This window comes from Papaver somniferum, chromosome 1, assembly GCF_003573695.1.
Source record: "Papaver somniferum cultivar HN1 chromosome 1, ASM357369v1, whole genome shotgun sequence".
NCBI lineage: Eukaryota > Viridiplantae > Streptophyta > Magnoliopsida > Ranunculales > Papaveraceae > Papaver > Papaver somniferum.
The window spans coordinates 243,945,211-243,961,834 of record NC_039358.1 but is presented as its reverse complement, the minus strand read 5'-3'; the positions used below and the strand labels follow the sequence as shown (position 1 = coordinate 243,961,834).

The 16,624-nt window shown below is 38.2% G+C and overlaps 3 protein-coding genes across 3 annotated transcripts; all 3 read left to right on the top strand.

Moving 5' to 3' along the window:
* The first annotated feature begins 2,852 nt into the window (after nt 1-2,852).
* Nucleotides 2,853-3,611, top strand: LOC113339801 (protein CDI-like). Its single transcript, XM_026585030.1, has one exon. It carries the CDS (start codon nt 2,853-2,855, stop codon nt 3,609-3,611), a length of 759 nt encoding a protein of 252 aa, XP_026440815.1.
* Nucleotides 3,612-4,828: 1,217 nt separating this feature from the next.
* LOC113339791 (shikimate O-hydroxycinnamoyltransferase-like) lies at nt 4,829-6,503 on the top strand. Its single transcript, XM_026585020.1, has 2 exons — nt 4,829-5,239; nt 5,601-6,503. Exons 1-2 carry the CDS (start codon nt 4,829-4,831, stop codon nt 6,501-6,503), a joined length of 1,314 nt encoding a protein of 437 aa, XP_026440805.1.
* A 7,120-nt stretch (nt 6,504-13,623) lies between these two features.
* On the top strand, nt 13,624-14,844 carry LOC113275330 (protein ANTI-SILENCING 1-like). Its single transcript, XM_026524811.1, has 3 exons — nt 13,624-13,992; nt 14,101-14,269; nt 14,366-14,844. The coding sequence occupies exons 1-3, from the start codon at nt 13,624-13,626 to the stop codon at nt 14,842-14,844; spliced, it is 1,017 nt and encodes a 338-aa protein (XP_026380596.1).
* The last annotated feature ends 1,780 nt before the right edge of the window (nt 14,845-16,624 follow it).

Sequence of the window (16,624 nt, the reverse complement as noted above, 5' to 3'; positions counted from 1 at the left end):
GTTAGAACCAATTCAAGGAAATATGTTTAGATTAAGAAATCAAACTAAATTTAGAAATCACTCCTTGTATTGAAATCACTGACCCAGTTTTTGCTATTAACAACTATCGTCCACTCAATCCCAAAGCCACTGGCTTGTTCCTTGAAAGAACTGCTGGAAGTCCAGTCCACTATCATAAAGAATCTTTCTACTATTTTCTCCTTCTTGATGGTGGCAGTAAATACGAACAAGGATGTCAAGTAGATAACGAGGAGGAGGATTACCAGAGGGACACCCATTTTGGTGGTGGTCGGAAATTTGCTACCAACGATCCAGAGGCAGGGATGTACGGGCCGGTGGATGAGTATCGTGTTCGAGTTAGTCAATCTTGTAATGGTCTTTTATGCTGCAACAGAAGGACTGAATTTTGTGGGGAGGATTACATACCTCGTGACACTGCTACGTATAAAACTTATACATTCAATCCAACCACGAGACAGTACAGATGTCTTCCACCATCCCCGTTTAGAGACCTCGATCCTATAACAGACGATCGTTGGATCAGAGTTTGCAGTATCAGTTTAGCTTTTGATCCAGTCAAGTCGATGGATGAACACTATCAAGTTGTCTGCATTTGGAGATACGTACTAAGCGTTTCTATGATCCAGCGTCGTAGGGCAATGATCGACCCAGACATTCAAAATAAGTTTTATCTTGAAATATACTCATCTAAAACAAACACTTGGAGGAAAATCAGTTCTCCCTCTGCAAATCCTTTGTATGCCATAGGAGAGAGTTTTCGTAAATCTGGCGTCTATTGGAACGGTTGTTTGCACTGGATAACGAGTGGCATATTGGGTCCGAATTATGAGTCCTCCATGTATTTTGATATCGATCAAGAACTAGTTAAGCCGTTGCCAGCTTCGCCTAATGGCGATGAGTCAAAAGTTATGTATTTTGGAGAGTGTGGTGGTCATTTGTATCTTGTAGAGCGTCTCAAATCATGTCATACTCATTACAACATTTTGAAGATGGAGATTGATTATTCTGGGTGGAAACTTGTACACAAGCTCGACTTGGAAACTCTTGTTTCTCTATATCCAGGGAGAGGTGGTGCATTTGATGAGGTGGTGCATTTCATGAGAACAATAGTTTTCCTCGAGGAAGATGAGTCGACATTGTCAAAGCTGGTGATGGTCGTAAGTGGGAGGGAGGTCATGTCTTATGATCTTAAAGATATGAGTGTTACCAAAAATTCATACTTTTCCTGGGTTATATTTTTTCCTATCGAAGGCGTATGGGGACATATTTATCATCACAAGGAGTCACTTGCATGTGTTTGAGCTGTTTGTGCAGCATTTGTCCCTGTTTGTAGTTGTATATATGTCGTGCAGCATGTAATTATATATGTTATATAAGTTTGGGTTCTAAGTAAATTTCTTACCGTCATTTGCAATATTCTGCACTTAGACACTCATATGAAGTTAAACCACTTGTCTTGTAGATTATTGTATTTCAGTTTTTGATTGTGTATATACGATTTATTTAAATTGGGATAACTTCACTCCAACTTCTGTTCAGCTTATTTTTTTAATTTGATGAACAGAGAAAGGTCATCTTTGTACATACTGTAGTCACCTGTTCGTTTGTACAGGATCTTCCATCATTGGAATTACTTGTAACGAGTCATAATATGAATGCTATATATTTCAGAGATAAGAAAGGGGCAAAGGGGGCACGTTATTAGAAAACAACCTTCACCAGTAATGCTAAAATCTAGATCCCACCTCAAATGAAACTAAATATCCTCCTCCTCCGTGACTTCCCTGCCTCGGTTAGGCCCTTCTCAACAATTACGGATCCTGCATGCACCAACCTCCAGCTCCAATACCAATATACAGTATACCCACCAGCCCAACTCCTGAAACCGGCTTCTATCAAAAAGCATTCCAAAATTGAACCTCAGCAACTAGTGGGACGAGAACGAGAACGAGAGTTGAACTACTGTGGCCATGCCTCACATCATCGTCTTAACTCATTTGGAGTAAAAGTAGTTAGATCCAGATCTAACTTAAGGTTGTACAAGTAGGAGGATTATTAGACCTCCACAGGGTGAGTACAAACCGTGGATGGGCAAGCACAGGTCTTTTAAAAATATCTTTGATCTTCTTCAAAACAAAATTATAATCAACCATTGCTCTCAGCCTCTCACCATCACCAATCGGTTGGCCTCAAAAAGTGACGATGAGCAAATATTCATATTAGCGCCAACAGCCTGAAAGTTACTTGTCGGGATTGTCATTTGTGAATCCTAGCATATTAGGGGCAATTTGAGAAATGATTGAGGGACACCTAACCAAGAATCGTGGTTTCTTCTTAATAAACCACGTGTAATTAATGGTAGCTAGCAATTCTGTAGCTTTCTGTTCTGCCTTAGTTTTTGTTCTTTTTTATAGTTGTCATGCGGCGTTGATGTCATCCACAAACCAGTGGTTCGTCCGTCCACTCAATTTACTTGTGTCGGCCAATTGGAAGTTGTAACAATCTGTGGTAATAAGTTGGTATTTTCACACTGCCAGCATATACGGTATATACTAGTGGTTAGAAGACGATAATTTTCTTATCACTACTACTCTGTCACTCAACATCTAGCTACAACTATTATTAATAACAGCCTCAGAGCAGTCTTTGCTCTCATTCACCCACTCCAATCGGCTATCTTTTAAGTCCTCGAATTCAGGATTCTGATTTTGAAGACACAAACTTGATCGCATAATCATCACCAACATTATTTCTTCATCAGGTATATATATATATATGGTACGCACTGATTATTTCTTTCATTTCGCTGTCCAGCGGAGAAAACTGCAGTGATGAATTCGTGTAATGGAGATGTTGTTCACCACCCTAGTGATAATGGAAACAAAAAGGTGTTTAAGATCTTTGTAGGATACGATACACGTGAAGATGTTGCTTACGAGGTTTGTAAACGCTCCATCTTGAAACGAGCTTCAATTCCAGTTGAAGTAATTCCTATGAAGCAATCGGAACTAAGGAGCAGTGGATTGTATTGGCGCGAAAGAGGTCCAACTGAAAGCACAGAATTCTCATTCTCTCGTTTCTTAACACCGTATCTCGCAAACTATCAAGGATGGGCGATGTTTGTCGACTGTGATTTTCTATATACTAGCGATGTTAAAGAACTAACTGAGCTTATCGATGATAGCTACGCGCTTATGTGCGTCCAACATGATTATACCCCAAAGGAGAGTACTAAAATGGACGGAGCTGCTCAAACTGTGTACCCAAGAAAGAACTGGTCTTCAATGGTTCTGTATAATTGTAGTCATCCAAAAAATAAGATTTTGACGCCTGAACTAGTGAATACCCAGACAGGTGCTTTTCTTCATCGGTTCGCGTGGCTTGAGGATAGTGAAATTGGATCGCTCCCATTTATTTGGAATTTTCTCGTTGGTCATAACAAGGTGGATGACAATGATCCTTCCACACAACCGAAAGCTATACGTTATACTTCTGGTGGACCTTGGTTTGATATGTGGAAGAATTGCGAGTTTGCGGATCTTTGGTTGAGTGAATTGGAAGCCCGTAACAAGGAAACAAGCCAAGTTTGAAAGGCATGCATGCATTTATGTTTATTATTTTCCGTCCGGCTTCGTTTGTTGTATTTATTATTGATGTTTTGATGTTTTCTTCTAATCGTGTTCTATATTTGATTGAATGAATAAAAGTGTTTCAATTCCACTGCAAACTTTATCTACCCTAAATCAATGTTATACAAATATATAAAAGCAAGCACATACTGATACTGCGTATAGTAAGTACTCTAAGAAGTAGAAAAGGAGTTTACTCCATCCGCAAATAATATAGTGCAAAAGATTTATGAGCTCATTTTTAAAGCTCTTTGCTGAAGATGGGATGACATGTGCAGAAGATGTGTTGTGCGAGCTTTTTTTGTAATGTAGTTCGCCACAGAGTTATATTTCATGTTTATATACTTTATTTGAGCGTGCACTAATTTTCTAGAATTGAGATCGCTTCTTGTATGGTATTATCCGCGCTCAAAGAAGAATCTTTGCAGGGTTTGTTGAGCGTCTCCGCCAGAATTTTGATGTCTGTCAGACACTAGATAAAATATGATTACTTAACCATGAAAACGCTTTTAGCAAAGCTTTTGATTCTGCATGAAAGCTGAGGAAGCCCACTCCGATCCAGCTGCGATATGCATGAAAATTTCATTTTCCATTGATGAAAGTATGAAAGCATATTTCATGGTCGAATCTTTGGTTTTATAAGCCACGTCAATAAAAGTTATCCAAATCCAAAGTTAAGTGGGACCATTTTTGTTTCGGGATATTTCTTCTTTTGATCTTCATAGTTAATTGGGGTTGTTGAGGTGACAACTCTGGTGCCACAGAAAACTAATAAAAAAATGTGTTCACTCTGACAGTCCGTACGTATACGGGCATGTGCCACTGGATATTTAATTTTAGCCAACCAATCTGTGGTCCAGTAATATGATTCACGTGCCTGAATGCATGGAACATGTGTCGTCAAAGTAGACGGAAGTGGATTCTTTTAAGGCCAGCATATATACACTAGTGTTGAGAACAAGATAATACTCTGTCACTCAACATCTAGCTACAACTACCCTTTCTCTCATTCACCCACTCCGATCTGCTTTCTTTTTTTAATCTGATTTTGAAGATACTCATTAGAGCATAATCATCACCAACATTATTTCTTGATCAATACGCACTGATTATTTCTTTCATTCCGTTGTCCTAGCAGCAGTTAACAAGTTGAAAGAAGAGAGAACGAAAGAGCAAACATGAAAATCAATATAAAGGAATCGATAATGGTCCCGCCAGCCGAGGAAACTCCACACCGTAACCTATGGAACTCAAATCTAGACCTAGTGGTGGCACCAAAATTTCACACACCTTGTGTCTACTTTTACAGGCCAGACGGGGCTTCAAATTTCTTTGATTCTACTCTTCTTAAAGAAGCTTTAAGTAAAGTGCTTGTGCCGTTTTACCCAGTGGCTGGTAGATTAATAAGAGATGAGAACGGTCGTGTTGAGATCGATTGTAATGGGGAAGGTGTTTTATTTGTTGAAGCTGAAACAACTTCAGTTATCGATGAGTTTGGTGATTTTGCTCCTACTTTGGAATTCAGACAGCTTATTCCTACCGTCCAATTTTCTGGAGATATGTCTTCATACCCTCTCCTAGTTGTACAGGTACATTTCTTGATTCATTTTCTTCATTCTTATCGTAGCGCTTAATTAACTTTCAATCTCTGTAGTCTGTTCTTTTGCTATACAGTTAGAATATCTAATGTTATTTTTCTTTCATATCTTCTATTAGTCCAACTTGTTTACATAAGAAATGTTTTCCTTGCATGATGAAAAGTAAAGGCTTTTGCTAGCTAACACATTATTTTACATGCAAAGTGATTAAGTGATGAATCATGATACGCACTAAGTTAATTACTCACCATAAACAAGGAGTCGCCCCACAGTTGAGTGGAGCAGTACATGATTAGCATTCAGGTCTGACTAGTGCAGCTGGTGGACCTTGTGTCTTTTTTGTTGTTGCTAGGTTACTCATTTCAAATGCGGAGGCGTCTCACTGGGAGTAGGAAAGGAACACCATGTAGCTGATGGACCATCTGGTCTCCATTTCATTAACTCGTGGTCTGAAATGGCACGCGGACTCAAACTGACAGTCCCACCCTTCATCGACCGAACTCTTCTACGTGCACATGACCCACCAACACCGGCGTTTCACCATATCGAGTATCCACCAGCTCCACCCATGAAAACACCATCACATTCTCCAAATTCCCAACCAGCTCAGGGTTCTTCGGTAGCCATCTTCAAATTTACACGAGACCAGCTCAACACGCTCAAATCCAAATCCAGAGAGGGTACTGAAAAAGTTGTAGCTAGCTATAGTTCTTATGAAATGCTTGCCGCCCACGTCTGGAGATCCGCCTGTAGGGCACGCGACCTTCCAGCTGATCAAGAAACAAAGTTGTACATTGTGACGAATGGGCGATCCAGACTGCGTCCTACTCTCCCCCTTGGTTATTTTGGAAACGTTCTTTTCAGTGCTACACCAATTGCTGTGTCAGGTGACCTATTTTCGAAACCGCTGACATATGCAGCTAGTAGGATTCATGATGCAATTTTGAGGATGGACGATGAGTACCTACGCTCTGCTATTGATCATCTCGAACTCCAGGCTAACATAACAGCTCTTGCCCGTGGTGCCCATACATTCCGAGGCTCAAATATGGCGATCACCAGTTGGGTTGGGTTGGGGTTACATGATGCAGACTTTGGATGGGGTCGACCGATATTCGCCGGTCCAGGTGGAGTAGGTGTTGAAGGCTTATCGTATGTATTACCAAGCCCTGTAAATGATGGAAGCTTATGGCTGGCTATTTCGTTACAGTCACACCATATGGAACGCTTCGATAAGATCGTATACGATTTTTAAACCATAAGATGATGATACCGTTCGCATCAACAATATTTGGTTTCAAAAGACAAAGAACTTCACCGCTCAGGAGTCTTAGCCCACACGCTTGTCTTCTAGTTCTCATATCCTGTTTACGAATTAATAATAATATCTCGGAGGTTATTGTAATTCAAAAATCTTATTGTTGGTTCATGAATTTACCTGTGTTTTCAAAATATACTAAGGGTATATTTTTTCACGATAGCTTAGCCGCTGGGATTCAAGATGTTGCACACAGTGCTATGTACACCTTTCAAGCTGAACTCCCTTATACCGTAACCAACATCATGTTCCCGCAGTAAAGATTTATGATAATAATTATTTAATATTCATAGACAACTGAATAAGAAATTCAAAATGAACACTAATGAAAATCCAAAACTAAGGGGATAGTACTAGTGCAAAAATAATATCTTAACCTTGACAACAAAGTCTAAAGAAACGTTAAAATGATTAAATTAGCATTTGTCTGGAGACAAACCACGCGCACCGATACGAGAATATTGCTAGAGGATATGCTTCCGCTTCTGTCTTGCTAAAACCGAAATGGGGAAAGGCTCTCCACAAAAGTCGAATACATATAAGGATGGTGAAAATTAGAGCCCCATTCATCAAAGATAATCATTTTGAAAGTCTTCTTTTTTCTGTTGTAAAAATAAAGAGAGGGAGACCTTATTTTTGCATGACAATTATAACATACCAAGAGTATGTAGTCTGATCCAGGAAGGGAATAAACATCAATCCAAGCGTAGTTCAAAACAATAGGTACTTCAATACTCTCTTTGGACCAATTCATCATGTTTGCATTCACCTTGTTGACACATTCATCATCCATTACATACAGTTCAATAATGTCGTAATCCAGTCTATTAGAAATAACAACACGCCCATCCACTTCCAACAAAACCGGATGAAACTTAAAAGTACGACCATCAGGACAGGAAAGGTCCAAGTGAAATTAGGAACATGAATAACTCTAAACTTCTCACTTCCAAGATCAAATGCCACTAAGACTTCATCATTACTTGTGTCTATTTTGGATAATTGTTCGACGAAGAAATGAAGACTACGGAGATCTTTAACAGAACTCCTCCAGTAAATGGAGTTATTTGCGAAAACATACTTTTCATGGAAACAACATGGTGGAATTACCTGATCGATTTTTTTCCATGTAATGCTGCTGTTTAAAGTTAATGTGGAACAAGGTAAAAGAAAGCAATACTAGATTGCTATAAGCAAGAAGAGAAGAGAATTCAAGCAAGAAGAGAAAGATAAGTTTTGTGTTTAATAATTTGATTGAGTAATAGATAGATCTTACAAGACTTTATCTAGCCTTTATATAGGTTTGAAGAATAACTAAACTAGGAAACAGAAAACTAAAAGGAAATCTAAAAGAATCCTAAAAATAAGGAAGACTGAAACTAGGAAACCATGGAAGCCAAACCTCTAAGCGGAATCTTCTGGAATTGTAGTATGCCCTGCATCAGTCCCCCCTTCTAGAGTAAAGCTCGTCCTCGAGTTGTCCAAACAAACCAGAAGTTCACTGTCACCATGAAACGTAAAAATCTCTTGAACATTAAATGTGTTGGAGATATTCCAATCATTTGGTAGATCAATAACATAAGCATTATCATTGATCTTCTTTAAAACCTTGAAAGGACCATATTTCTTCATCTTGGTTTTGTTATAAGTACCCACTGGAAATCTCTCTTTGCTTAGATGTATCATCACGAGCTCCACTTCCTTGAAGGTTTTAAACCTCTTGTGTTTATCAGCATCCTCTTTATATTTAGAATTGGACTTCTCCAGTTTAGATTTTACTTCATTATGTAATTCAGTTGCTTTGTCTACAAAAGAGTCGGCTGCAGCGTTTGTACTCTGTGTGGTGGGTAAGGCTACCAAATCAAGAGTATGATTAGGTACTTTAGAGTACACAATCTCAAATGGAGTTTTCCCAGTAGAACGATTCACAGAAGTGTTGAAAGCGAATTCCATATGTGGAAATAACACATCCCACTGCTTACTATTATCCAGGCACTTAGCTCTAATCAAATTCCCAAGTGATCTATTAACAACCTCAGTCTGTCCATCAGTTTGCGGATGTGAAGTTGTGTTGAATTGTAGAAATGTGCCTAAGCGCATCCATGAACTTTTCCAGAAATAACTCAAAAATTTGGTATCTCTGTCAGAAGTGATAGACTTTGGAACCCCATGCAATCTTACTACTTCTTTAAAAAACAAAGAAGCAACATTAGAAGCGTCAGTTGATTTCTTACAAGCCACGAAGTGAGCCATTTTAGAGTAACGATCAACTACGACCATAACAGAATCATTACCTCTAGCAGTACGAGGTAAACCAAGTATAAAATCCATACTTATATCAACCCAAGGTGCATCAGGAACTGGTAAAGGAGTATACAACCCGGTATTTTGAATTGTAACCTTTGCTCTCTGACAGACCATGCATTTTTGTACGAACTTTTGTACATCACGTTTCAAAGATGGCCAGAAATATCTTTCTTCAATCAGGGCAATGGTTTTATCTCTCCCAAAATGACCACCAAGACCACTGCCATGTAATTCTCGCATAAGATGTAAACGTAAAGACCCTTGAGGAATACATAATCGATTCCCTTTAAAAAGAAAACCTTCTTGTATAAGAAAATCATCAACCCCATGAGTTTGAGAACTGCATTGATCCCATAGTTTTCCAAAATCTTCATCTTCTGGATAAATGTCTTTGATATAGTCAAATGCATAACTCTCATTACGAATTGTAGTTAATAGATGACTTCTTCTACTTAAGGCATCAGCAACTTGATTCAATTTGCCACTTTTATGTCTCACGGAGAAAGTGTATTTGTTGAGTGTGGAAAGCCATCGATCATGCATTCTGTTAACTTTAGCAGAAGTATTCAAAAACTTCAAAGCATGGTTGTCAGCGTTGACAACAAATTCCCCATGTATAAGATAAGTATGCCACTGCTTAAGAGATTGAACAAGAGCCAATAACTCTAATTCATATGTAGATCATTTCTTTTGTGCATCTGAATTCTTCTCACTGTAATATGCAATTGGATGACCCTCCTGTGATAATACTGCACCAATACCAACAACAGATGCATCACAATCTATTTCAAAAGGCTTGTTGAAATTCGGAAGTGCAAAAATTGGTGACTTATAAAGCTTTTATTTAAGAAGAATAAAGATTTTATCCATTGCTTCCGTCCACTCAAACTTCTCCTTCTTGAGACAGTCAGTCAAAGGTGCAGAAATAGAGCTAAAGTTCTTCACAAATCTTCGATAGAAAGAAGCCAAACCATGAAAACTACGAACATCACGAATAGAAGTAGGAACTGGCCAATCTTCAATTGCTTGAACTTTAGAAGGATCGACATGAATACCATCAGTAGAAATCACATATCCCAAAAATGTTACTGAAGAAGCCATGAAGGTACACTTCTTCAAATTAACATATAAAGAGTTGTCAGCAAGAACTTGAAACACTTGTAAAAGATGTTGGAGGTGTTCTGGCTCACTGCGACTAAAAATTAGTATGTCATCAAAATAGACAATAACAAATTTACTGAGAAAGGGTTGGAGAACCTGATTCATAAGTCGCATAAAAGTACTAGGTGCATTAGATAACCCAAATGGCATGACCAGCCATTCATATAAACCTTCACGTGTCTTGAATGCTGTTTTCCACTCATCGCCACCTCGAATGCGTATTTGGTGGTAACCACTGCGTAAATCCAACTTAGTAAAAATAATAGAGCCCGACAGTAAATCAATCATATCATCAATACGCGGGATCGGAAATCTATAAGGAATGGTGATGCGATTTAATGTTCTGCAATCGATACACATCCTCCATCCATTGTCTTTTTTACTAACCAAGAAGGCAGGACTGGCACAAGGAATGTTGCTATGTCGTATTAAACCCTTTGTAAGCAAATCATTTACCTGTCCCTGTAATATCTCATGCTCAGCAGGACTCAAGCGATAGTGTGCTTGGTTTGGTAAAGAGGCTCCAGGAATAAAATCGATGCAGTGTTGAATATTCCGTAAAGGAGGTAATGCAGTTGGTAGTTCATCTGGAAATAAAAAATTATATCGAAATAATAAGGGCTTCACCTTTGCAGGCAACTCAATCATAGGCTTAGAATCTTCATGGGAATGTAAAGAATGTTGTGGGTGCAAAGAACGAATAACAGTGGCTACGACAGCATCAGTCTGCGCACAAGATTTTGAAGTGGAATTGGATGGACTAAGAACCTTGATTTTCCCATTATGAACAAAAGTGTAAGTATTATCGAATCCATTGTGAACCGCGTGAAGATCGTATTTCCAAGGTCTGCCAAGAAGAAGATGGGTTTCCGTCATATTAATGACATCACATAGAATTGTGTCTACATAACCCTCAAAAGAGAATGACACATAACACTGAAGAGTAATCTTCTGTGTACTAGAGGCATTAACCCATCCTACAGTGTAAGGTTCTGATTCTTGTTGAGATACCGCTACATCACTGATACACATATCTATTTCTTCACTTCTTGCAAATTTTTTTGGTCTATTAGATTCATGACCCCCTCGGATTTGATCTAGGCTTCGACGGTTGTTTTCCGAAGAATCATCCATCCGACTGTATTGCCCATTCACATCCGACCAAACTGTTTTAACCTGCTCCCCTGTCTTCGTTGTGGATCTATGCATGCGAGACTTTTTCCAGATACAGCTTTTTACCCCTTCATAAGGCAAACTGGCAGACGTTTCAGCAATGGCTACACTTTGGACCTCTACTCTCTTGCTCCTTGGAGAAGTAACGAGATTTTTGGAAGTCCTTGACAATTTCAGAGTACATCCATGTGTAGAAGAAGTGATACCCTCATTCAAGCAGTTAAAACGATTTACAGTGGCTTTTGGAGACCCAGCCACCTCTTTGTCAAATTTTGGAGTAGGAGGATTTTGGAGTATCTCCTCAGGAGAGTTGCTGACATTTGACTGAATATTCTCAACTAATGGGTTTCGTGTCAGTGATATATATCTTAAGCCTCGACAAGCATCTTTTCCATCTAACTTCGTAGACAAACCAGTCCTTTTAGAGCATACCCATTGCTTTAACTCAACAACGGAACTGTCACGAGCCTTTGGAAGTTCTGGCATAGGGTCCTCCTCAAAATTAACGTTCATGCCATCTTTCTCATCCCCAGTGCCACGAATCGGCTTCAAAAGTTGATTCTGCATGGTTTCAAGCTTGGTATCTCTTAACCCTAATTTGTCCTCCATGGACTTCTCAAGAGCTTCAATAATGTTTTTTGCCAAAATCTCGGTATGAGATTTGATGAGAGCTTCGATTGCTGCTAGAGTAACTGGTTGAGCAGTCATATTTTTTTTATTTTTTTTTTATTTTTTGTGTACTTAAAAGGAATGAAAAGGTGTTGCGTAAGCGATGTAAAGGATCAAGTTATAGGATGAAAACCTAAAACTAAGCGGTTGATACCAACTAATGTGGAACAAGGTAAAAGAAAGCAATACTAGATTGCTATAAGCAAGAAGAGAAGAGAATTCAAGCAAGAAGAGAAAGATAAGTTTTGTGTTTAATAATTTGATTGAGTAATAGATAGATCTTACAAGACTTAATCTAGCCTTTATATAGGTTTGAAGAATAACTAAACTAGGAAACAGAAAACTAAAAGGAAATCTAAAAGAATCCTAAAAATAAGAAAGACTGAAATTAGGAAACCATGGAAGCCAAACCTCTAAGCGGAATCTTCTGGAATTGTAGTATGCCCTGCATCAAAAGTAAACACCTCACAAGCTTGGCAATCTTGTACCCTCCAAACACAAACCACTTTGTATTTGTTAATGGTAGAGTCGAATCCAAAGAAATAATGTTGGGAGTCGGGAACTGCAACATAACTTGGATACTGCTTTGATTTTGTTAATAAAGTTGGCATGCTGCACTGTTGTACTACTTCCTGGGTGCTAAAATTGTAGATGGTAACAGTTGAAATGTAATTTTCGGCAAAACCAAATAACCCGTTTACTGGTCCAATTACATAGTCGAAAACCATAAAATTTGATTCCCTCTTCGATAAAGTGTGCATTGTTGTTTGCCTAGTTTTGCGTTCAACTGACAAGCTGGCTGTCAAGTAACTCTTCAGTTTATAGCTTCTCTGTGTGCATTCATCGATTCTAGCCTTAATCTGTTTAGGTACCACAACAAGACACGGTTGCTTCTTCGAGTGATTATTGTGCAACTCAACCAACCATGGATCTTCACTGATTAATGATTTCCAACGAGTGCACACACACTTAAACCTCATTAGTGACTTAACCGGTAACCTGCTTAATATCTGAATTTCCATTGCTTCATCAAAATGTAAACCACTATTACTTTTGTTCTTCTTCCTCCTAATGCTTTGCCTTCGCTGTGCTGGTGATTTTTCTTTGCACAAGATGTTGTTTTTGGTGGTGGTGGTGGTGGTGGTTAAGTTCAAGGGTTTTGGGACAGGTTTGGTTCTACTTCTCAGTTTCATTTTGTAATCCATGACAATTGAAATGAAACCCTAGAAAGTGAGAAAAGGAGAATCAATCTACTTCTATAATGATACTAGCAGTAGTATGCTTTAAGAATCATAAATCACAAAACTAGGGTTTAAGATTGACAACATACCGAATCGAGAATCGAGAGTGTGTTACAGATCGGCCGGCGTAATTCTCTTTCCATTCTTTGTTTTGAATTGGGAGAGCCGGGAAATGCCTATCCATGAGTCAATGACCCTCATTGGTAAAAGACTAAAACGCCCGTCCACCAACTTTTCCGAGTAAATCTCCATAATACAAGGGTTTAGGGGTTGATCTTCATCTTTTCAGTCAAAAAAGGAAAAATCTCTCCTATTTACCGTAAGTATCACCATTCATGGTATGCTTTTCATATCTTTAGAATCTCTTTTATTTTCCCTCTGATTTTATATCCTTATTTTAGGGTTCAGAAATTTTGAGATTTGAGGACTCAGAATAGCCTAAAATCATCATCTACATTGCTCCTCTTCTCTGGTGGTCTTCTTCGTCTAAACCACAGTAAGGAATAATGTCCGACACGACGAAGCAAGCATTATCTGAAGTAGAAGAGACTCTGGAGTTTAGATGGGTGAAGAAAAGAGGGATCGGTGGAGTAAGGAAAGAAGTTCAGTTTTATGAATCTTTTGTTTATGATGGTGTCCAGTATAATCTTTATGATTGTGTTTATTTGTACAAGGATGGTGAACCTGAACCTTATGTTGCTAAGCTTATTAAAATATGGGAACATCCAGGAAACTTGAAGAGAGTTAAGGTCTTATGGTTTTTCCGACCTAGTGAAATTGTTAATCATATTGGCAATGAACAAGAGGCAGTGCTCCAGAATGAACTCTTTTTGGCGACCGGTGATGGTCTAGGCCTTACCAATATTAATCCTCTGGTACGTAGTATAAATCATTAAAGATCGTATATTCCACATTTTATCGTAGATATTTTTAGTTGATAAGTTTATTCTTTGGTCGTCCTATGTATCTAATAATGAATTCAGGAAGCGATTGCTGGCAAATGCAATGTTATCTGCACGTCAAAGGACGCCAAAAACCCACAACCTTCTGAGGAAGAGATGAAAACAGCTGATTACGTTTTCTACCGCACGTTCAACGTGAACACTTTTAAGATATCAGATAAGATAGATGAGAAAATAGCTACAGTTCAAGGTACATGATTGAATTTCTTCCTCCCGCGGGATATCATGGATTTGACTTTGGTAAATACATTTCTTATTGTGGTATGTTTTTGATGCTGTGTTGCAGATACTTTCATTTATAACCGCACTGCTGATGGTAAAGACACAAACGGTATTTCGAAACCTGACTGTGGAAAGGCTGAAGTAAATTTTGCTAGTAAGCACATGCCAGGAGATACAGTAGGATGTGAAAAGGGCGATGATTCAGTGAGACTTGATAAGCCTGGTGGTCCGTTGAGAGTTGGAAATGAACGTTTGGTGGCTCCAGAGGTTATACACGATTCATTGCCCAGCGAAGCTGTTGTTTCTGATGAAGCTGCAAGCAATATTGTCAGTAAGCAGGGTAATGTATCATGTGGAACGGAAGCACAAGCAATGTCGCTAAAGAGAAGCCAACCTGATGGTAAAATTGAGGATGATATATCAAAAACCAGTTGCCTTGATGAAAACGGAAACTCAAAACCTGTCAATGGTGGTTCGCGTGAAGCTGATATGACGCCTTCGAAGAAACCCCGGGTTAAATCGTTGAGGAAGAAGCGCAATTAACCTGCTGCAATCTCCTCCGTCATCAACAGTGAATGAGAAAAAGAATGAATGTATAATGGTGGTCGATTCTCAGGGAGGATGATGTTGTGGGGGACAATGGTCACTGCTCCGAAGATATATTCAAAATTAAAATGTTGAGGATTGATTCTAATAAGAATAAATATGGAGTAATACTCTAATTTAAATTCGTTTTTTTTCAAGTGTTATGAACGATGCTGGATAGCATCAGAAGAAGTTTATTACAAGATTATACTTCGATCAGATTCATAGGCTTGCATACATTCTTTAATGCATCAGAAGATCCCCTCGTTTTTAATGGCAAGATGGCAAAGAGTGCAGGCTAAAGTTCTCTCAATTTCTTATAGGCATGCTTACAGGGAAGTCAATTTTTTTGATCACTTTGCAAAGAAGGGTGTACATCTCTTGAAGGGACAAACAATTACTTATGAAGACAGACCAAGCATCTTGACTATAATGGAATGGCCTAACCAACTTTATAACAGAATTAAGTAGCTTTTCTTGTTTTGTTTGTTTTAGTTTTTTCCCCTTTGGCTTGTATTTGTGAATTTTAATTCTTTTTAATAAAATTTCACTTTTTGGTTAAAAATAAAATAAAAAATGTGATCTAAAATGAATTTCATAATATTCAACCAGGAATTTTAATCAAAACTAGTGATAAAACATCTAGGTGACCAACTTTGTGGTACCAAAAATCCAACCATATTATTTTTAATAAATTAAAAAAATTTCATAAAAAAGTGACACAAAAACCCCAGGTCAAATAATAATGATCAAATTTAGTTTTTTTACTTTAAAAAAACCCAGACATACCCTTTTAGCTTTTTTTCTTCTTCTCTCCTTTCTTTTTTCTTCTTTCTTTCGTCTCCTTCTCCCCACCACCATGACCACCAGCGGTAATAACAGATCTTTACGAACACCAGCAGAAATTTTATGCTCCCCCGACCACATTACTGCACCTTCGTATCTCACCACTACCACCACCCTCCTCCGCCTCTTTCAATTCCTTCACCACCAACACCATTACCACCACCACCCCCAACCTTAATTAAAACCCTAACCATAGTTTCATCTTCAAATTCAGAAGAAAACACAGGTGGATCTGGTGATGTTGTGATGTTTCCGTAAGATCAGATGAAGAAATTGTTGAAATTAGGGTTGCGATTGTAACTTCAATTGAAGAACAAGAAGAACAGAGATGGGTTGGTGATGAATTGATGATTGTGATCTATTTTCAAGGAAGGGATGATGGAGTGGTGATGTCAAATTTGATAACCTAATTTGTCTCATCGGCGATAGCGGTAAGAAATCACAAATTTCTTGTAATTTTTTCTTAAATTTTTGTATATTTGTTGGTGGAATTAGTCTGTGAGGGATCTAATTTGATGATCTGTTTTTGGTCGAAGATTTTATGATTTTTGAACTAATTTTTCATTTGAAGTTTGACATGGATCTGTATATTATTGAATGTGTACATGGATCTGTATATTATTGAATGTGTACATGGATCTGTACTGAAATTTTTCATTGTTGATCCAAATATACATGTAAATTCAATTTTTGATCCAAATTTTCATGTAAATTGAAGCTATACATGGGACTTCTAATTTTTGATCGAAAATGCTATCAATTTTGCATTTACTTCATCATCAGTAACATAAGTGAATTGCATCTCTAATGTTTAGGCCTTGAATAATGCGTGTGTTAAGGTAAGGGTATGTGTGTGTGTGTTGGGTTGGTTAGCCTGGTCAAGGAATGATTG

Excerpts from the sequence above, each read along its gene's own strand:
- LOC113339801 (XM_026585030.1), top strand. The coding sequence starts at position 2,853 with ATGAATTCGTGTAATGGAGATGTTGTTCACCACCCTAGTGATAATGGA.
- LOC113339791 (XM_026585020.1), top strand. The coding sequence starts at position 4,829 with ATGAAAATCAATATAAAGGAATCGATAATGGTCCCGCCAGCCGAGGAA. Across the intron at positions 5,240-5,600 it reads ACCCTCTCCTAGTTGTACAG|GTTACTCATTTCAAATGCGG; the intron begins GTACATTTCTTG and ends TGTTGTTGCTAG.
- LOC113275330 (XM_026524811.1), top strand. The coding sequence starts at position 13,624 with ATGTCCGACACGACGAAGCAAGCATTATCTGAAGTAGAAGAGACTCTG. Across the intron at positions 13,993-14,100 it reads TTACCAATATTAATCCTCTG|GAAGCGATTGCTGGCAAATG; the intron begins GTACGTAGTATA and ends TAATGAATTCAG. Across the intron at positions 14,270-14,365 it reads GAAAATAGCTACAGTTCAAG|ATACTTTCATTTATAACCGC; the intron begins GTACATGATTGA and ends GCTGTGTTGCAG.